This window comes from Python bivittatus, unplaced genomic scaffold, assembly GCF_059951505.1.
Source record: "Python bivittatus isolate LINGU-HERP-01145 unplaced genomic scaffold, Pbiv_v1 ctg000530_np1212, whole genome shotgun sequence".
Lineage (NCBI taxonomy): Eukaryota > Metazoa > Chordata > Lepidosauria > Squamata > Pythonidae > Python > Python bivittatus.
Window position 1 is genome coordinate 2,445,132 of NW_028277085.1, and position 17,693 is coordinate 2,462,824.

The 17,693-nt window shown below is 42.6% G+C and overlaps 1 protein-coding gene across 1 annotated transcript in view; it reads left to right on the forward strand.

Annotated features, from left to right (window-relative positions):
- The window catches only part of THSD4 (thrombospondin type 1 domain containing 4), a 190,670-nt gene that overhangs the window by 24,964 nt on the left and 148,013 nt on the right, over positions 1–17,693 (forward strand). Inside the window, exons 5-6 of the mRNA XM_088148354.1 lie at positions 7,534–7,966; positions 17,118–17,217. Of these exons, the coding sequence (XP_088004480.1) occupies positions 7,534–7,966; positions 17,118–17,217 (533 nt within the window). The remainder of the gene's footprint in view (positions 1–7,533; positions 7,967–17,117; positions 17,218–17,693) is intronic.

Sequence of the window (17,693 nt, forward strand, 5' to 3'; positions counted from 1 at the left end):
AAGTTATACTATTGGAGGAAAGATGGATAGCTATTAATGAAAGGTCTTCTTAGGTGGCCTTTGGTAATTTTGGTGTAGACATACACGCCGTGTACTCAATGCTGCTTGCAGGGCTGTAGACCCCTTGCCACACCTCTGCACAGAACAAAAGTCCTGCTTCATCCCACTAACATATATAATGTATTTCTAGAGGCCAGAGGTCAGCACCTTTTTAAGATATTTCATGGGAAATTAAAGAGCAGCAAATACAACAATCAAGAAAGGTCATATGGTCACGTCACCAGGAAGGAATGGAATAACATGGGTAAGCATGTGCAAAACGAGACCATCTGGAAAACGTAGCTATGGTTTATTGGAAAAGGATCATAATTCCTACTGGTAGATATTTCGGTGATACTCAGGATATTTTGGCAGTTTGCACTGAAGGAGATTTCTCAGGCTGTACCTGATGCAACGTTGCTCTGAAGAGTCTTCCGAGGTCTGGAGCAGTGGAAGTGGCAGAAGCTGTACGTGTTTTGCTTCTCTGATAAATCTGCCCCAAGGGCTCCGCCAAACATTGTGTTTTTTTCAGACACAACACATCTCCTGCAAGCTCCTTCTACTTCTTCATGAGTAACAGATGACTTTCAGAATGAGAAATGCACATCTGGCACTCTTCCCGGCTGACTTCTGAAAAAGCCAGCTTGACAAATAATACTCTGAAGTGCACAGACTTCGGGGATCGGTCCTGGATATTGCAAATGTGAACCTGTGAAAATCAGCACACACGAATACCCATTCCTATTGGTCTGTGTCCGGCGTTATAAAAAACATGCTAGATGAACAGATGGATAGGTTGTCTTCTCCCGCAACCTTACGTGAGCAGGATTGTTCTCCTTTGTTGTCTGCACGAACAGCACAAATGTTGGTATGAAGGGTTTGTCCATGGGCAAATGGTTCTGCAGAAGCAGAAGTCCTGGTGGACACATGAAACCTCTTTCCTTTATAGCACTGGGGAATTATGCTGGCTGGGGAATTCTGGGAGTTGAAGTCCACCCATCTTCAAGTTGCCAAGGTTGAGAAACACCGCTTTATAGGTTGTATACTGAAGCATCTGTTTGTGGAACGTGGTCCCAGAGACAGGACAAACTGGGAAAGGCAGGCTTCTATTGTGTGTCTCCACTTGCATTGTGAGATAAGGTTTATTTGTAGACTAGATACCACCACACTCCATAAGAACTCCTGGTGGTACACAGTAAAATAATAAAAATAAACAAAGAATCAAGCAATAAACGAAGCAACCAAGATGACCAAACAATCGTCAATAAAATGCTAACCACAGGACTGCAATCAAACTAGGTGTCCTATGACCAGATGCCAGCCCCAAACAACCTTCTGAATAGCTCCATTTTCAAGACCATTCTGAAGCATAGGAATGAAGGACCATCTGGCTGAAGAAGACAGCCACATCTTTCATAATAATAAAGATGAAATCCCACCCCCCACCTCCTTTTAAATAATCCAGTGAGTTTAGGGTTTTGAAGGTGGTTCCTTCTTTCCACTTTATGATGACAACAACACTGTAGTTTGTTGTGGCAATTGTGGAGAATAAACCTCCCAATTTTCTGCACTGCGAGAATCACCAGAAAAGTCTAGGAAGGTGCTTGACTGATCTTCAAAAGAAAAGCCGTATTGGGGCTTGTTAATACTTGGGAGACCACTCGCAATTCCCAAGGCTTAAAACTGGGAAGTTGAACAAATATCAAGAAAATTCCAGGCATTCATCTGGGATTCAACTCAACTGGAAGGAGTCTTTATTTCTCAGATGGGAGGAAGGAGGGGTTCTTCCACTTCTGATTGAAATTTAAGCTGGGGAATAATTTTTGGCACAATAATGCTCCCCCTTCTCCCAAAGTATTATGAGATGAGCTTGCTCATATTTATATTTCTCAACTTGGAAATGTGAATTTTAGGATTATCGTGAATCAAGATGTTTGTCTTGGAGGAAAGATTTATTACTGCCCCCACCTGTCACTTAGAAGGTCACTACCACTACTAATAATTTGTCTTTTGGTGGTTATAGGAGCCCTGTGCCTATAACCAACCAAGGGGGTTGGTGCAGGCACTGTTCCTGAATCAAATCCTTTATACACTTCCCTTTGCAGAGGAAAAAATAATGTAATTGTCAGTGAGATTTATGTGAGGCTAATGAGCTGGGTGGGTAACTTAGTCTTAAAAAACAGCATACGTTGAAAGGGATTAAGCCTCTCTCCCTTGCTAATGAAAAATATTAAAGGGGGGAGTGGGGCAACAGTTTATCAAAGACATTTTTTATATCCTGAAAGGGGTGGGGAGGCCAGAGGAAGGATTTGTACCAAGGAAGGAATCCAGGAACTAGCAACCTCCTGCATTACTGGAATTCAGGTTTTCTTCCTGCAAATCCAGCCTCTTCTGCTGTTTAGTTCATGCACATCTTCTGCCTGGGGCTTGGACCCAGGGTCAGACATTCTGGGCTACCAAAACTGGCTTTCTGGCCATTGAAAAACAAAATCTTACCATAGAGAAGGCAACTAATTTAAGAAAGTTGGCACATTGTTGGAAGCATGGTTGTAAAATTGGGGAAGGCCATGCCGTACAGATGGAGTGGGTGTGCTTTTCTGCTCTCCCCTTCATGTATTAAGCCTAACTGGGGTCTTCAACCCCTGTTTTCTGTGTGTTTCCCACCTCAACAGAGCAGGATCTGCGCAAACCTTGAGCAACATTTGTAGTCATTGAGGGGGCTTCAGTGCCTGGGGGGGGGGGGAATCTGAGGGCTGAATGCAGTTCTCGGGTGTCAGATTGCCCACCCCTCTGTAATGTGGCAACAAGATGAGGGGCTGAGGTGGGTTTTTTTAAATTTCTGGAGGGAGTTGAAATTCCTCCACACCCTGGAAGGGCAATGAAGCAAAACAAAACATTTGCTTTAGATGTCTATCTGCTTGGTTCATATTAAACAAAATGTTTCTGCTAATTTACACCACGTAGAAAGAGAACAGTACTGGCTGTGACTGGTCTGCACTGGAGTCCATCATATCTGATGGGGGAGACTGATCAAAAGTCATTCACCCTGTTTGCTGTTAAAATCATTGGTTTTGCATAGTTGATTTTGACAGCGCCAGGATGCATAATTGTATATCCTTGTATCAAATAGGCAAAATTAAACCCAGGTTACCTTATTCTTAAACACCCCCCACCCCGCAAAAAAACCCCCAACCAGGCAGAATTTTTGAAATGCTCTTTGAATTACTGAGTCCAAACTTCACCCCTCTGGGTTGCTGTCATAGAACACCAGAAATTTAAACGCAGCGTTGACTCCTTTGAACACACACACACAGACACCCAGACACACCCAACAAGGGCCTTAACATTTTATTCACTGTGATACATGTTTGAAATGCTGATGTGATCCTCTGGGAGAGGGAAATGGTGGACATTTGCAAAGGCTGCATCTTGTAAGATGGAACAATAAGTTGTAAAGGACCAGAAGCTTGAAATCTGTTGGAAGATGGGGAAAGAGAGGTACCCATCAGGGCAGTCAAAGATGTTTTGTTGGAGGTGGCCAATAGAGTGATGCAGACAGAGCGGAGAAGGGAACACACAGAATTAACCTCTGCAAAATTTCTAACTTTGAAACTGTCAGTGGCAGGGTAGAAAAGCAGCAAGTTTTGGCGTTTCTTACAGGGTTTCAGGGGGATTTGCTCTCCAAGTTCTCTGCAAATAATCTGGGATTTGATGGTCACTACAATTAGTAAGAAATGTGTTAGCAACTCTGGGAGAGTGATGTGAACAGATGCTTTGAGAAATTTGGGGGGAGCAGGACAATTCTCCTTGTTAATAGACTTCCCTTGGGCCAAGGGAGAAATGGCTGAAATTAAAAGTCAGGCCATTCCCATGGAGTAAGAGGAATGAAACCAGAAAATGTTCCAGGACAAGATGGTGGGGTGGGGTGGGGTGGAGGACCCTTTTAACATAAAAAGATTGATGACCAGCTGGTTCTTCACGGTGACCTAGAAGGATGTTGCATTTAGGCAGTCTGGGGGAAAGAAAAGGACACAAGCTGATATTGCAAATGTTCAGCTCAGAAGGGTTGGGTTACCAAGCGTAGGTCAAGAGATCCACAACCTGGAAAATCTCCATATTAATCCTCCCCTCCAAAGAAACAGCCTACAGTGCTTTTCCTTCCTCCTCTACAGATACTCAAGGTTAGGACAGAAAAAAAAAAGGAAAGTTGATTAGGTGGTGGGTTAGGGAAGCTCCTAGGCTATATTTTTGGGTCCTCCACAAGTATATTGTCCAGGGTTCCCTAAATCCTGGTCAGCATGAGCGACTGATGAAGAAATATTCTTGCTCATTCAGCCCCAACTAGAGGCCAAAATCAAAATGAATGTAAAAGCATTTTGCAAGCTCATCAGCCTGTTTCACAGAAGCACAGAGCCACAACATGCATTATTTAATTTTGGTTCAGCTTCTGGTATTAACCCACACCCATTTGGATTTATGATTAGGTAGACCCCGGCTTTTTCTTATTTGCACATCTGGGTCTTTTGGCTGCCTCAAGGCTTTGTTGTTCTCCAGGCACCAGAGGGTCCGAATGAGTTCTTCTGAAGTGGCCCAGTTTGATTCAGGATCTGAGATTTGTCCAAATCTGATCCACATGGCTAATAAACAGCATTGATCATATTGTTTCTGTTTATATTCTCCCCATTTAATTATTTATACAGCCCCCCCCCCCCGTTTTTCTATTCTACTCTTTCCTAATGTCTGCACTTGATAGTGGTCTTTGCGATGAGAGTGAAATAAAATAGTTCATTATTATTTTTTTAAACAAAGACTTCTGAATGCCCAGCATACCACACTGAAAACTAAAGAAAGTAAAGAAAGCAGCACAAATCTCAAAGAATTCATGTGTACAATAAAAAGATATTGATAACCAAGAAACTGAGCGGGATTAGGGTAGGTAAATTTCGAAGAACAGGAAGTTCCACTGTACTAGCCATGGAAGAGCTAACAGGAGAAACCAAGGAGATATTCAGATCCATTATAAATCATTTGGGGAAACTGTCCTTAAATCAGCTGTGCTTTATCTTTTTGAAATCTTCTGTTAAAACACCCACCCACACCCACACCCACAACCAAACCGAAACCCAACTATAACATTTCTAGGAGACCACTGCCTGTGAAAAGAAAAAAACAATACGGTGTGCTACACAAATAAATTCTTTACTGGCGCATTAAAATCTGCTGATAGATAAAAGCAAGATTCTGAAATTTGAAATGTTGATTCCTCGACTGTTTTTGGACAGAGCATCTTTTGATCTTTGTCCTCATGGCAGTTTTATCCCTTTCTTGTTTTAACTTCTTTTGAAGCTCTTGAATATTTTCTTTCCCCATCACCGTTCATTTAAGCACAGTCAAGGAGCAAGGCCCTCCATTGTGTGATGTATGTGCGGGGAGTGTAATTCTGGGTGAACTGTAAAAACATGAGTGTGGTTCTGCAGATATGATCAACCCAGCAAACCAGGGAGAAGAAAGGAAGATAAGGCTTGCTATGAGTTGTTCAGAAATATTTAGAGGACCACAGGGTCAGTTCTGACACAAGAATTCACAGCATTCTTATTGGACCATGGATATGGTCTGAGATAAAATTATTTGACCCAAGTACTCCCCTCCAGAGCAAGTACTGTATAACACTCTGTGTATGTGAACTCTTTCCAATCTAGTTGGTTTTGTTGAGGGGGAGAGCAATCACTTCCTGAAGCTTACAGGAGAAATTTGCAGTGCACAGCACTAACTGCATTATACTTGTGCTATCAAGAACCAAGCCATCAGATACCTTGAATATTTTTAATGGCATTTTTTAAGATAATCATAACACAGTCAGGATTTCAAAACTAGTAAGCGTCTGACACTTACACGGGAGGGGATCTAACTGAATCAATATTTTTAATGAGCTTTATACACGAAGATGTGAGGAAGCTGATGTTACCCAGAATCCTGCATGACACAGATGCACACAAAAAATATTGTGTGATACTCCCACAAGTTGCACTGATGGCTATTGAAACTTTTTTTCTAACCATACCATTTTTCATAATCTGTGTGTGTTATTAGGGCTATTTCTTCATTACAAAATGTGTCCTTCTTTCAGAGAGAGAGAGAGAGAGAGAGAGAGAGAGACTGAAAATCTGAGCCCTGGAGGGTCCACGATGACAAATCTGAGCCCTGGAGGGTCCATGATGACAATTGCTTCTTTTCCTCACTAGATAAATTGTCTTTCCTGGCTCACAACCGTTAATCTCATGCTGACACTACAATTTCTGTGGTTTCCAGTTCTTGACACCTCAATTAGAGATTAACTGTAGCTCCTGGCACCTAGGGAATCTGTCTGTCTGTCTGTCTGTCTGTCTGTCTGTCTGTCTGTCTGTCTGTCTGTCTGTCTATCTATCTATCTATCTATCTATCTATCTATCTATCTATCTATCTATCTATCTATCTATCTATCTATCTATCTCCCCTCTCACCCTATGGGTGCTCTGTGCCTGGGAGTTTGAGGGTTCTGTGCAGGATCTGAGCTGTTCCTAGCCCTGCGCTCTTCTGCACAGAGAGCTCTGATGTTGCTTCTGGGATCTGTTGGAGCCCCTCTCCCAGCTTAGGAGTCACAGCCCCGAGTGCTCTGACCACCACTGGGACCACTTTGGCCTTGACTTTCCACATCCTCTCCAGTTCTTCCTTCAGACCCTGGTACTTCTCCAACTTCTCATACTCCTTCTTCCTGATGGTGCCGTCACTTGGCACTGCTACATCTATCACTACCACTGTCTTCTGGTCCTTGTCTACTACCACAATGTCTGGTTGACTGGCCAGTACCTGCCTGTCTGTCTGGATCTGGAAGTCCCAGAGGATCTTAGCCTTATACAGTATATATCTCATATACATAGTTTTGTGGAGGCCTCGGGGTGGGTGGGTGAGAGATACCAGCAGCTTTTACATTTTTTATCAGGGAGATAGTATTTCTATTTCAGATAAGCCCAGCAAGTCTGACAGTCTCGTGAGACGTCGTTGTGGTTGTATCTGGTGCATGCTTACTTTTCAACATGTGTTATCTGTTAAACAGTAGCTTGGTTTTTGATGATAGCAAATGGTTCTTCCTCCCCCCACTCCCTCTCACTGGTATTCTCTGTGGATAAATGTTGTCTGGAAGGCACAGGAAAACTTTCCTCTACTGTCCCTCCCAGTCTCCTAACTACAGTACTCTTTTCAAGAGTGGTCTTTCTTATGAGAAGAAACCTGCTGTTATAATTGAGTCATGGTCAATGCTTAACACCTTCTATACTTCTGAATTCTTGCATGCTTGCTATGACTGGGTTCATCCATCATGCTAAGCTATAGGGGAGTAAGCAGTGAAGCCTACTGGCCTGGCTGGCCTGGTGCTTGGCCGATCGAATCTGGAACTACTGATTGCTTGTTTTAAAACATGGTGACTGACCCACTTTCTTCCCCTCTCTCTGTCCTCAGAGGCCGAAATAAAAACCCTATTGGACCTGGGAAATATGGCTATGGAAAAGTTCCCTATATACTCCCACTGCAGACTGATACGGGACAATCGCCACACAGGCCACGAAAGCAGCGTCAGTCCATGCAGCCCTCATCCAACCAACAGGGGGTGGGTGCTGCCCCCACTTATGTCCATCCAGGTAGTCCTTCCCATCACCACGGAGGTGCTTACCAAGATGACCACCAATCTCCACCCAGGTCCCAGGGCGCAAGCAGCACTTTCTATCAACAGCCGGCGCCCCATTTACAAGCCTTCCCAGCAGCATCTCAAAGTTTGTTCCAGGGGACAGAACGGAGCAGGCATCAACCAGTCCAAGGGCAGATGTCCACCCAGCAGGCTGCAGCCATTGTGTGCACGGGGGCCTACAAGCAGTACAGACTCTGCAATACGAACGTAAGTGGTACTTTCTGCTCCATCCCTTTTATACCTTATTATCAAACTCTTGCTTTTGGCTTAGGTGTTTTGCAGAAAAGAGAAGAGGCACACTTCAGCTCTTGGGCTGTCTGAATATTTGTCCAGGGCATTAAAAAGTTCTTCATGCTTTTTTTTTTAAAGAGTTTCAAGTGAACACAGCTCCCTTCTGTCTCCCCTTCCCGTTCACTCTTCTTCCTTATTAAAAACATCTTAAAGAAAATAGTTATGGTGCAACCCATCATGGGTTCAGCGGCTACCCAGTTGGGGGTCATGACCCAATTATGCCCTAGATGAATAGTTTATACACCAAATCATCAAAAGAGGGAAATGGGCTTGCACTGGACCCTGGAAAATCTACTGTGTTTATCCACATTCTGTATGATCTCCCAGTACATACATTTAGGCAATCATTTAATTTATTAGCTGAAATATTTTGAGGGCTCCTGCTAGCATCCAGAGAACACCAGGTTTTTCTTTTATTTGGAACATTCTCCATGGTTAATATAATTTATCAAGGGGAAAGAACTCTGTTAATTGGAATCGTAGTGTTGTGTCACTTCCCCCTATGGATTTTGCTTGGGGCAGTTAATTAATAACAAATTAACTCAATCTGCCTTTCTCCATTAGGTCATTTCCTTGCGGTTATATTTTTAATGTTTTTTTTTTTCATTTATGGCAGAACTCATTTTTCAGGACTGACACTTTGGATCATATGCAGTTTGAGCTTAGACAGTTTGGTTAACATGCTTCTGAAAATACATTTAAAGATCAGTGCTCTTTGGAAGGGGGGTGGTGGTTTTTCAAAATTAAGATGAATTATCCATTGTTTTAGAAACACTTGAAGTTTTATTAGATGCAGGACAAGAACTGTCTGATCATTCACCATTTGATAAATAAGACCCAGTGGGATGCTAAACTGGAAGGGGATGGAATAATTAAAGCAAATAAAAGTATTTAGAAAGAGCTGCAAAAATAGACGGGAACTGTTGTTGCTCGCCAGATGTAACGATGTGTCCCTGCAGGGCAGAAATTTATCACAGTGCATAGAATGCCTGGTTGCTAGTTGAGTTCCAGGACAATGTACAATGGTTGTAGGATTGTACATTCATTTCCTTGCTGGATAAGAACAGCGGTCTTGAGAACCTAAGTAGAACCAAGCTGGAACCAACAAAACTCAATTAGACACAAACTTGCCAGCCTTGTGAGGTAGTCCAGACAGGAAGCACAGTCAGATGAGCTAATTCTATTTTATTGTAAGGCTACATTAACAGAATCTTGCAAGGCTGAAAGTTCAATTCTCCCCTGTTGTCTTTACAGCCCAAGAAACTAGGGAGGGTCTCTTCTAAGACATTTGCCATGTCCACATTCCTTCTGCGGGCTCAGCTGCTGCTTCTCCGACCATTCCCCTGGTGGTGGCTCTTCCCCCTATCTCCCAAGGTCATTCCCACATACCATTTTAGCACCCTTCTGCTTGTGCTTCAAACCAACTAAATTTGTGAAATAATATATGGACATCTTGAGTTATAACTATGATCTTCCATGTAACCATTGAACCCTTTATTGATTCACTCCAAGTTGTCGCTTACATTTTGTGGGGCTGTATTCCATGGCTTGACTACGCTATGCAGATGATCTCTTTTCTTGACCTGATTGCAAGATCCAAGGTTCTAACCTGGCAAGAATATGAGGGAAACTGACCAACATCACTTTTCCTCCTCCTCCCAACAACAATGCAACATTTATTTCGCTTTCTTGGCATTGTCCACAAACCTCACAACTCCTCCAAGAAGGACTATCTGAGAGATTGGTTGCCTAGGAATTGATGGACTGAGGTAGAACCAAGCTATTATAATAGCTAACTTTTGTCAACATCTTTTCTGAAATGGAGATATGTCATCCAAATGGGGGGGGGGGATATCTCTTCTAACAGCTGTGTCCTTCTTTCCTCTCCTTTGTCCTGAAATGAGAATTAAAATCAAATGGTGCTCCGAAGAATCTGTTCTTTTAAAGACACAATGGAGTGCAACTAGATCAAATTCCACCCTCTCTCCTCTGTGGATTCCCCCAAACCACTCCATTGAATACCCAGACATTTTCACCTCCAGCTTTCGTCTTCTGCCTTGACTTTTCACTCCACGGTTCTCATTTCTCTGAGATACGATTCCATCCACCTGTAAAGTCATGACCTTTCCCCATATTTATTGCTTGGCCTGGTCTTCTCTGCCCTTTGCTTAGTTAACTCAGACCTCCTTGGCTTTTTCAATCGTTTCTCGATCATTCCAGCCCTCCGTCTGTGAATTCTCTCAATTGCTTATATGTTGTGTGGGTTCACTGCAAACAACATGGACACTTGGGAGGAGTTTTATGTAGCCCCCCTCCCATTCAGAGTGGGGTGTGGGTTTGATTTCTTGGCCAGATCTTCATCTCAGCATTTCAGGTTTCCTCTTTCAGCCCTTTGGCACAGCCAGGAGTTTTCAATTACAAATCACTGACTCTGAACATGGCTCTGATCCATGTTATATTTAAGCAGCTAGCCATACATTTTGGGATAGGGGACTTCTCCTATCTTTTCTCGGGTTAATTAGCCGCCTTTCTCCCATTTTGTCTTCCTCGCCTTTGGTTTAATAACTGTAATATATCTAAGTTGGTTTTTTTTCACTGTATCATCACCATGCATCCTTTTTTTCTTTTAACTCTTCTGCGGCTGTGGCGGTTTTCGGTATCTCATGATTAAAAATAATTAATACAAAATATTAAAAAAATAACAATACTTCCCCCCCCCTTTTTTAGACTGAGCTTGGGAACTAGAGGGGGCAAAAAAGGCTATCACAAGGAAAATAACAACAACAGCAGGTTCTCTCATGTACCAAGAATTAACATTTTACTAATTTTCATTGGGCTTGCATTTGGACTGAGGATCGCCATTAGCCTTGGGGATCAATAGACAGATCCTAGGGCTTTGTATCCCTACGTAGACCAGTGTTTCTCAACCTTGGCAACTCTAAGATATGTGGACTTGAACTCCCAGAATTCCCCAGCCAGCACAGCTGGCTGGGGAATTCTGGGAGTTGAAGTCCACACATCTTAAAAGTTGCCAAGGTTGAGAAACACTGACCTAGACTGATATTACCAGACTGATGCATCTGATGAAGTGGGTTGCAACTCACGAAAGCGTATGCCTTTTAATAACATTTGTTAGTTGGAAAAAGGGCCATCCGACTCCTGATTTTTTGATACTCCTAAGTCCAAAAGGACTTTGGAACTATAAAGTCCTTTTGGACTCTTAGTAGTATCAAAAATCAGGAGTCAGATCTTTCCTGTGGATTATTTATTCAGTTCTCATTCTTTATTTGATTTATACCCCGCCTTTCTTCTCTGGCGAGCGCTCAAGGCAGGTGATTATTTATTTATTTATTTGACTTATATAGCGGCCTATATGGTAACCACAGCTCTGGGCCATTCACAGGACAACTAAATCCTCCCCAAAGGTGGTGGACAGAGCCAGCTTTCCAGGATTTCTGGAAGGCAAGGTGGATGGGGCCAGATCACCTGGGGAAGGTGTTCTGCTAACACCTCCATAACAGATAATAGGTTTGTCTTCAGAACATTGCAGGTTTTAATTCCGGTTGAAATAAAAGAGTAATATCTAGCTTCTGTATAGGTGCCACACAACAGATGGATGCCCAACATTTCTGTCAGTGGCTCGAAATATATATTTTTTAAAAAAATCAATGTACCTGTCGGGTAGCGAAAAATCATTCTTTCCTGAGATTTTTTGATTAACCAAGTATTGGTAGGCTTAATCCAGTGATTGAAAATGTTTGGGAAGTTGCTTTAAGAGAGGAAATGGAAAGCATCTATATGCAACGCGGAAGAGGCTTGTAATAACTGATCTTCGCATCCAAGAAACCATCTCGACCCTGAAAAAAATTGAATTTTGATGGGGATTTGCTGCAAATCAGTGGCTCAGAATTAATTCGTTCCACCATAAAACAGGCTTCTCCTGATTTAGAGAGAAAGAGAGCTTTGTTTTCATGAACATGGTGCAGCTTATGGTTGATTTCAAAATGAGAAGAGAAGAAAGCTGCACAGCTTCTGTATTAAGGCAGATTTTTACAGTGGGTCGTTCCCATTTTAGCAGCCCCCCGTTTTTTCCTTCTCTCTGCCCAGCCACAGTTGAAACTTAGGTTTGGGAGAAAACCCTGGAACCTGACTGTGGGTCCCTGGATGTTGTTGGGGTGCCATAAAGATGGGGAACTTGTAGCACATCCATGCTGAGGTGTGTCAAGACCTGTACTTCAGAGACCTCTAGAAGACTCAGGTTCACCCCGCTCATAGGAAACAACACTGGCAATTGCCTGTGATAGGAGATGTGATGGGAGATGTGGAGCCATGCTTGGGAAGCACTGTAGTTGAGATGGAAATTCTGATGGCTGAATGTGACATCATTGGTGTCCTAAGCACTTACCTAATTTTGAATTCAGCCTCCTTTCTGTTGTACCATGTCACCATCCAAAGAAATGGCTTTTAACTATAGCTTCCATCCATCCATCCATCCATCCATCCATCCATCCATCCATCCATCCATCCATCCATGTATGCAACTGACTAGCAAGGATTTCTTGCTGAAATCAGCCATCTATTTTCAGTGGACCATGTTGATTAGAAGCCAGCAGAAGAAGTAGATCAAGATCTCAAAGGATCCACGGGTCACTTTTAGAATTTTGAGTCATATTCTCTTCATGTGGACCATACTGAGCTACAAGTACCAGTAGAAGTCCAAGCTACAAGTACTGAATACAAGCTGACTTAGAGTATTTTGTCTCAGGCTGTTTTGTCATATAGTCAACGTTATCTGATGGTGCTGTGTTCCTGTGGCAACATTCTTCTATGGATTGTTCCCTGATTTCACAGGGGTTTCATGGGGATTTCATAGAGATTTCATGGGGTTGAAAGCAAGCCTGTGGATCTGCTTATCTGGAACCAGCTTCATGCATTCTTGGCATATATATTTTGAAATGTCTTTAATAATTCCCTGAAGATCTGAGCATTGGCTGGTTTTCCATTTGCAGAAGTGGACGTTTAGAAAGTATGATAAAACATTCCAGCCTGTCTTTGATTCTTTTGTCAGTTCATATAAGATGTGTTGCCTGAAACTTTTGGATTCCTGGATGTGAAATTCATCCACCATTGGAAGAAATGTCTCTTAGGAAAATCTATCTGTTGGTTTAATTGCATGTAGGTTTTAGGAAGCCGTGAAATTGTTGTGGTCTGGAAGCCACATTGATTTTGTGCAGTTTCTCTTTGCTATTCAGTGTTTGAAAAAGGTGTGTGCTCAGACAGCAAACTTTACAAGAATATTTGTTTTGTTGAGAGCAGAAGGCTTTGCAGAGACTGCTGTAAAACCTTTGAATATAAAGAGTTTTTGTTTGGAATTCCTGGTTGATCCCTAATTTACTTAAAGATTCCTTTTATGGCTATTTTTTTTTTTTTTTTTGGAGTTGAACTCAACTCCTGGGCACTATGCGGATGCATCCATGTATTTCCTTGGTGACAGTACAGAAATGGCTGAACATTGCCTTCATTTTGGCTTCCCACTCTACCGTATAGCCCTAGAATTCCATAATGGGAATTCAAGGACTAACCAGGTTTTATCCTGCTTAGATTTTTATCAGAGGTCATTAAGCTGCTTTACCTCTTTTTGAAATAGCTTTTTTAAAACTTATTTTTCAAGGTTCTCTACTCTCCCCTGAACTGGGACATACAACTTTTTCTTGACCTTTGACCACCACGCTAGGGATGTGATTCCTCACTGAAATAATGAAAAGGACAATGTACATTTACCTAACTTTAACTACATTTAATGCAGCTGACATTTCAGTAGTAGTTCCTGCTGCAACTTTTGCAAATATTTATAATACACTGTGGGAATACTCCTATTTATTTATTCTTTTCTTATTCCTCTTTTGTCTAAGTACAGCTGGTAAGCTTAGACCAATATGGGTGTAGTGTTCCTGTGTGGAAACAGGCCCATTGATTTAAGGTGTCAGAAACCAAATGAGAACTTCTGTAGCTAGTTGGTAGTGCCAAACTCCAGCTACAAGTCAAAAATATAGACCTCAATGTTGTCTTATGAGTGGTTTCTGGAGGGCTGCTGATTGAAGAGTAACTGAGACAGTGGGATTTGATTCCGCAAAGAAACAAGCCACCGAGAACGGATTTGTGGCTTCAAGGCCATGCGTGGGATCAAGGTCAAGCCTTGTAGCCAATGCTGCTGGCAAAACCTCATGCATGTTGCTCTAAACATATGGAATAATGTGTCTGACAATGTCCATGGAATGTGCAACTTCAAAGCATTGCCAAACTCTTCATATGTTTAGATCTATGCCTAGAACAAGTACACTGTTAGCTGCCCAGAGATATCCAATTAAGATGGGCAGCCCTATGAGTTTGTATAATGAAATAAATAGAATAAAATAAATACAATTTCTTGCTTATCCAGGTCAGTGGTGGGCACGGGGAAGAGGTTTACAGTAGCACCCACAGGCTGATGATAAATGATTGGATGGGCCCCTTGGCCATCTCAATTTTTGCGAGGAGAATTGGGGTTTGGATTTTGTGGACTTGACAGTAATTTTCCATGATGGATCACAACAAATGTAGCCCTGCAGCAATTGGCTCCTTTACTATTCAGGAAAAGCATATGTGGTTCCTCTCAACTTGGAAGGAGCCCTCTTTTCTTTTCAGTAGGTGTGTGCTTGTCTGTTAATTCCCAGCGAGCCACTATCTTGAGCCCCAGTGAGGCACTACCCTGGTTGTGGGGCTTGCATGCTCCAAGGAGGATGAGAGCTATGCCAGATGTTCAACTATACTGGATGGGTCTCCTCAGAGGAGCCAGACAAAGAGCGTCTCTCCAATAAACAATATGGTGAGACGTAACTTACAGAAACACATACCAGATCGACCGTCGCCCTGGTCAACAAAGACCATGCTGGGTGTTCTGGTTCCTGGACATCTGGTGACAAGTGGGCTACAGGACTCAGGGCTGTTGGCTGAACAACCAGGGCCAACAGCTGTAGGACTACTGGGAGAAAAGATGTTTCCCATCGCAAATATACGAAGTCTGAAAACAAAGAAATAATGTTCTGTTCTTACAAATCAAGTCCAGCAAGAAGAGGATATCTGAAAAGAATGGACCAGTTCTGTGTATTATTATTATTATTATTATTATTATTATTATTATTATTATTTCAGCTTTGCCTGGCGCAGTTAGCAGAGGAGCCAGAAAGTTATTCTTTAGACAGCCTTCAGACTTTCAGCCAGTTTTTGTCCAATGGAAATAACTTTTCACAGGTTTTTCTTTGAACCAAGGGCCTCATGCATTACACACATTTTCTATAAATAAGACTTTAGAGGCAAGGGATATTTGGATGGATTTTTAAAAGCATATTTTATAAAAGTGAGGCTGCAGCTGAGAGAATGGCCAAGTGTGTGACTGTACTGAAAGAATTTGCTCAAAATAACAGTGGCCTTGAGGCTTACCATAGAGCGGCGTTTCTCGACCTTGGCAACTTGAAGATGTGTGGACTTCAACTCCCAGAATTCCCCTAGGGACATGCTGAGATTTAATAGGAGGTTGTAGTCTGGTGCCTGCTCTGCAAGGAGAAAGGATACAGACTGGGGCCTTAGTTTAACCCCATCAATAGCCTCCATGCCTGGCGGGCCTCTCTTATTCTCTGCATGCTGAAACTCGCTCACAATCTTCCAGTTGACTTTAGGCTTTCTCAGTGTGTTAGCTACAAGCGCAGCAATTCTTTTCCATCTCTGTGGATCTAGGATCCACAGGATCTAGGGTCTCTCATTTTGGGGTGGAAGTTTGCCAGATTCCATAAACAACTTAATCCATCCAGATGCAGTCTACACAACCAGTTCGTTAGTACCCTTCCAAACCTCTCTGATGGAACGCAGCACCAGGTGACCCCAATCTCACAGCACATTGAACTGGGTCATCGGGGAGAATTAGTGTGCCACGAGAACATCCTAACTTGTGCAACTGATCCAGACCACTCACTTGGAAGGGGCTAGTTTTAGCTCCAAGTAATCTCAGAGCTGTCTGGAGTAACTCCTCCTTATGATCCATCATTTGTGGGGAGGAAGAGAGGAGGGTTCACTCCCTTTTCTGGGAGTCAAGTCCTAGAGAGGCCATGTGAAAACGCGGCTCTTCTAGGAACTCTATTCTTCTACTTCTTAAAGCCTCACACCAGCTAAAAAGAGGGCAGAAAGGGGTTGGCTGGTGAGCTCCTTAATATGCTCTGTTTAATCCTGTGGATTGCTTAAATTTTATTTTGCTCTTGGGAACGTCCTCCTCTAAACTCAGTAGTGTTAGTCTCTTAGTCTCCTTGTGGCTTTTGGATGACTTAGAAAATGGCCACTCCCAGCCAGCCCGAGTAGGCGAGTCTATTAACTGAGGAAGAAGCTAACTGAGTCAATCGTCTTCTGCAAACATGACCCGTATAGTCAGTAAGGTATCACATCACTCCCAAGAATAATTGTTTTTTAAAGTCTTCATCAGCTTATTTTTGGCTGGCACATGCCATCTTGTGCCATTCCTTTGGGACAGGGACTGTAGTTTAATTGTGCATAGTTTGTTTTGCATACAGACAGTTCTAAGTTGGATTTCCAGTTTTAAAAGTTCAAGCAACGGTGGGTGACAAAGCCCCTTCTCTCTCTCCTGGTTTCCTTGAGATGGAGTACCAATCTGAGTTGATAAAGGTAGAGAGGAGCCAGTAAACATGGCTTCTGTTGTACTTCCTTCTTTCCTATATATTTACTAAGTGCATGTAGATTCCTTGACTTTTCTGCCAGTATCTTCAGGTGATGCACATCTAGGACAATTGAGAAGATGGGAAATGGATCCAAAGCTGTTGAATGTGAGATTCCTAGAAACCTATGGGTAAAAAATATTTCCAGAAATCGATGATGTGGCTCTTGGATTGTAGAAACATCAGTATTATTGGAAGGGATAACATTTTTCACCAGTACATTCAGATGTCCTGTGGCACAGATGCCCATTAAAAAATATGTTCTTGCCTCCGTGGTTAATATATCCTTCCCACAATTTATTTAATAGGCCTGCCTTGAGAACAGAAACATCAGGGAGGTGCAGTGCGCATCGTACAACAACAAGCCTTTTATGGGCCGTTTCTACGAGTGGGAGCCATTTGCTGAAGGTAAGGAGACACGTCTTTGGGTTTTCTTGAAAGAATGTGTCCACCCTCCTTCCCTTCTGGTGATGTTGTTCATTGGGGGGGGGGGGGTTAGGTGTGAATATTCAAATATTTCATCTCCCAACTCATTCTTTAGCCATTGGGAGATTCATCATGTTGCAGCACGTTTCTGGGTGGAAAACTGAAATGAGGATTTCCTTGCAAGTGGGCCTTAACTGTTATGGTTGAACCTGGTGATTCTCTGCAACAGAAGCTAATGCGGCAACTGTTTCACAAATGTGCAAATGGCACAGGGTTGTGTGTTCTGAGAAAGGGCACTTCCATACAGATGCCTCCCTTGGCTCTCTCCCATGGCTTTCTCCATGAATTGATGGAGTTGATTCATGGCATGAATTGATTCATCTCCATGAATTGATGAGTTGATTCATGGCAGAGCATCTGAACTGAGGTCCACTTTCCTCTGAGCGTGGTTTCCTTTT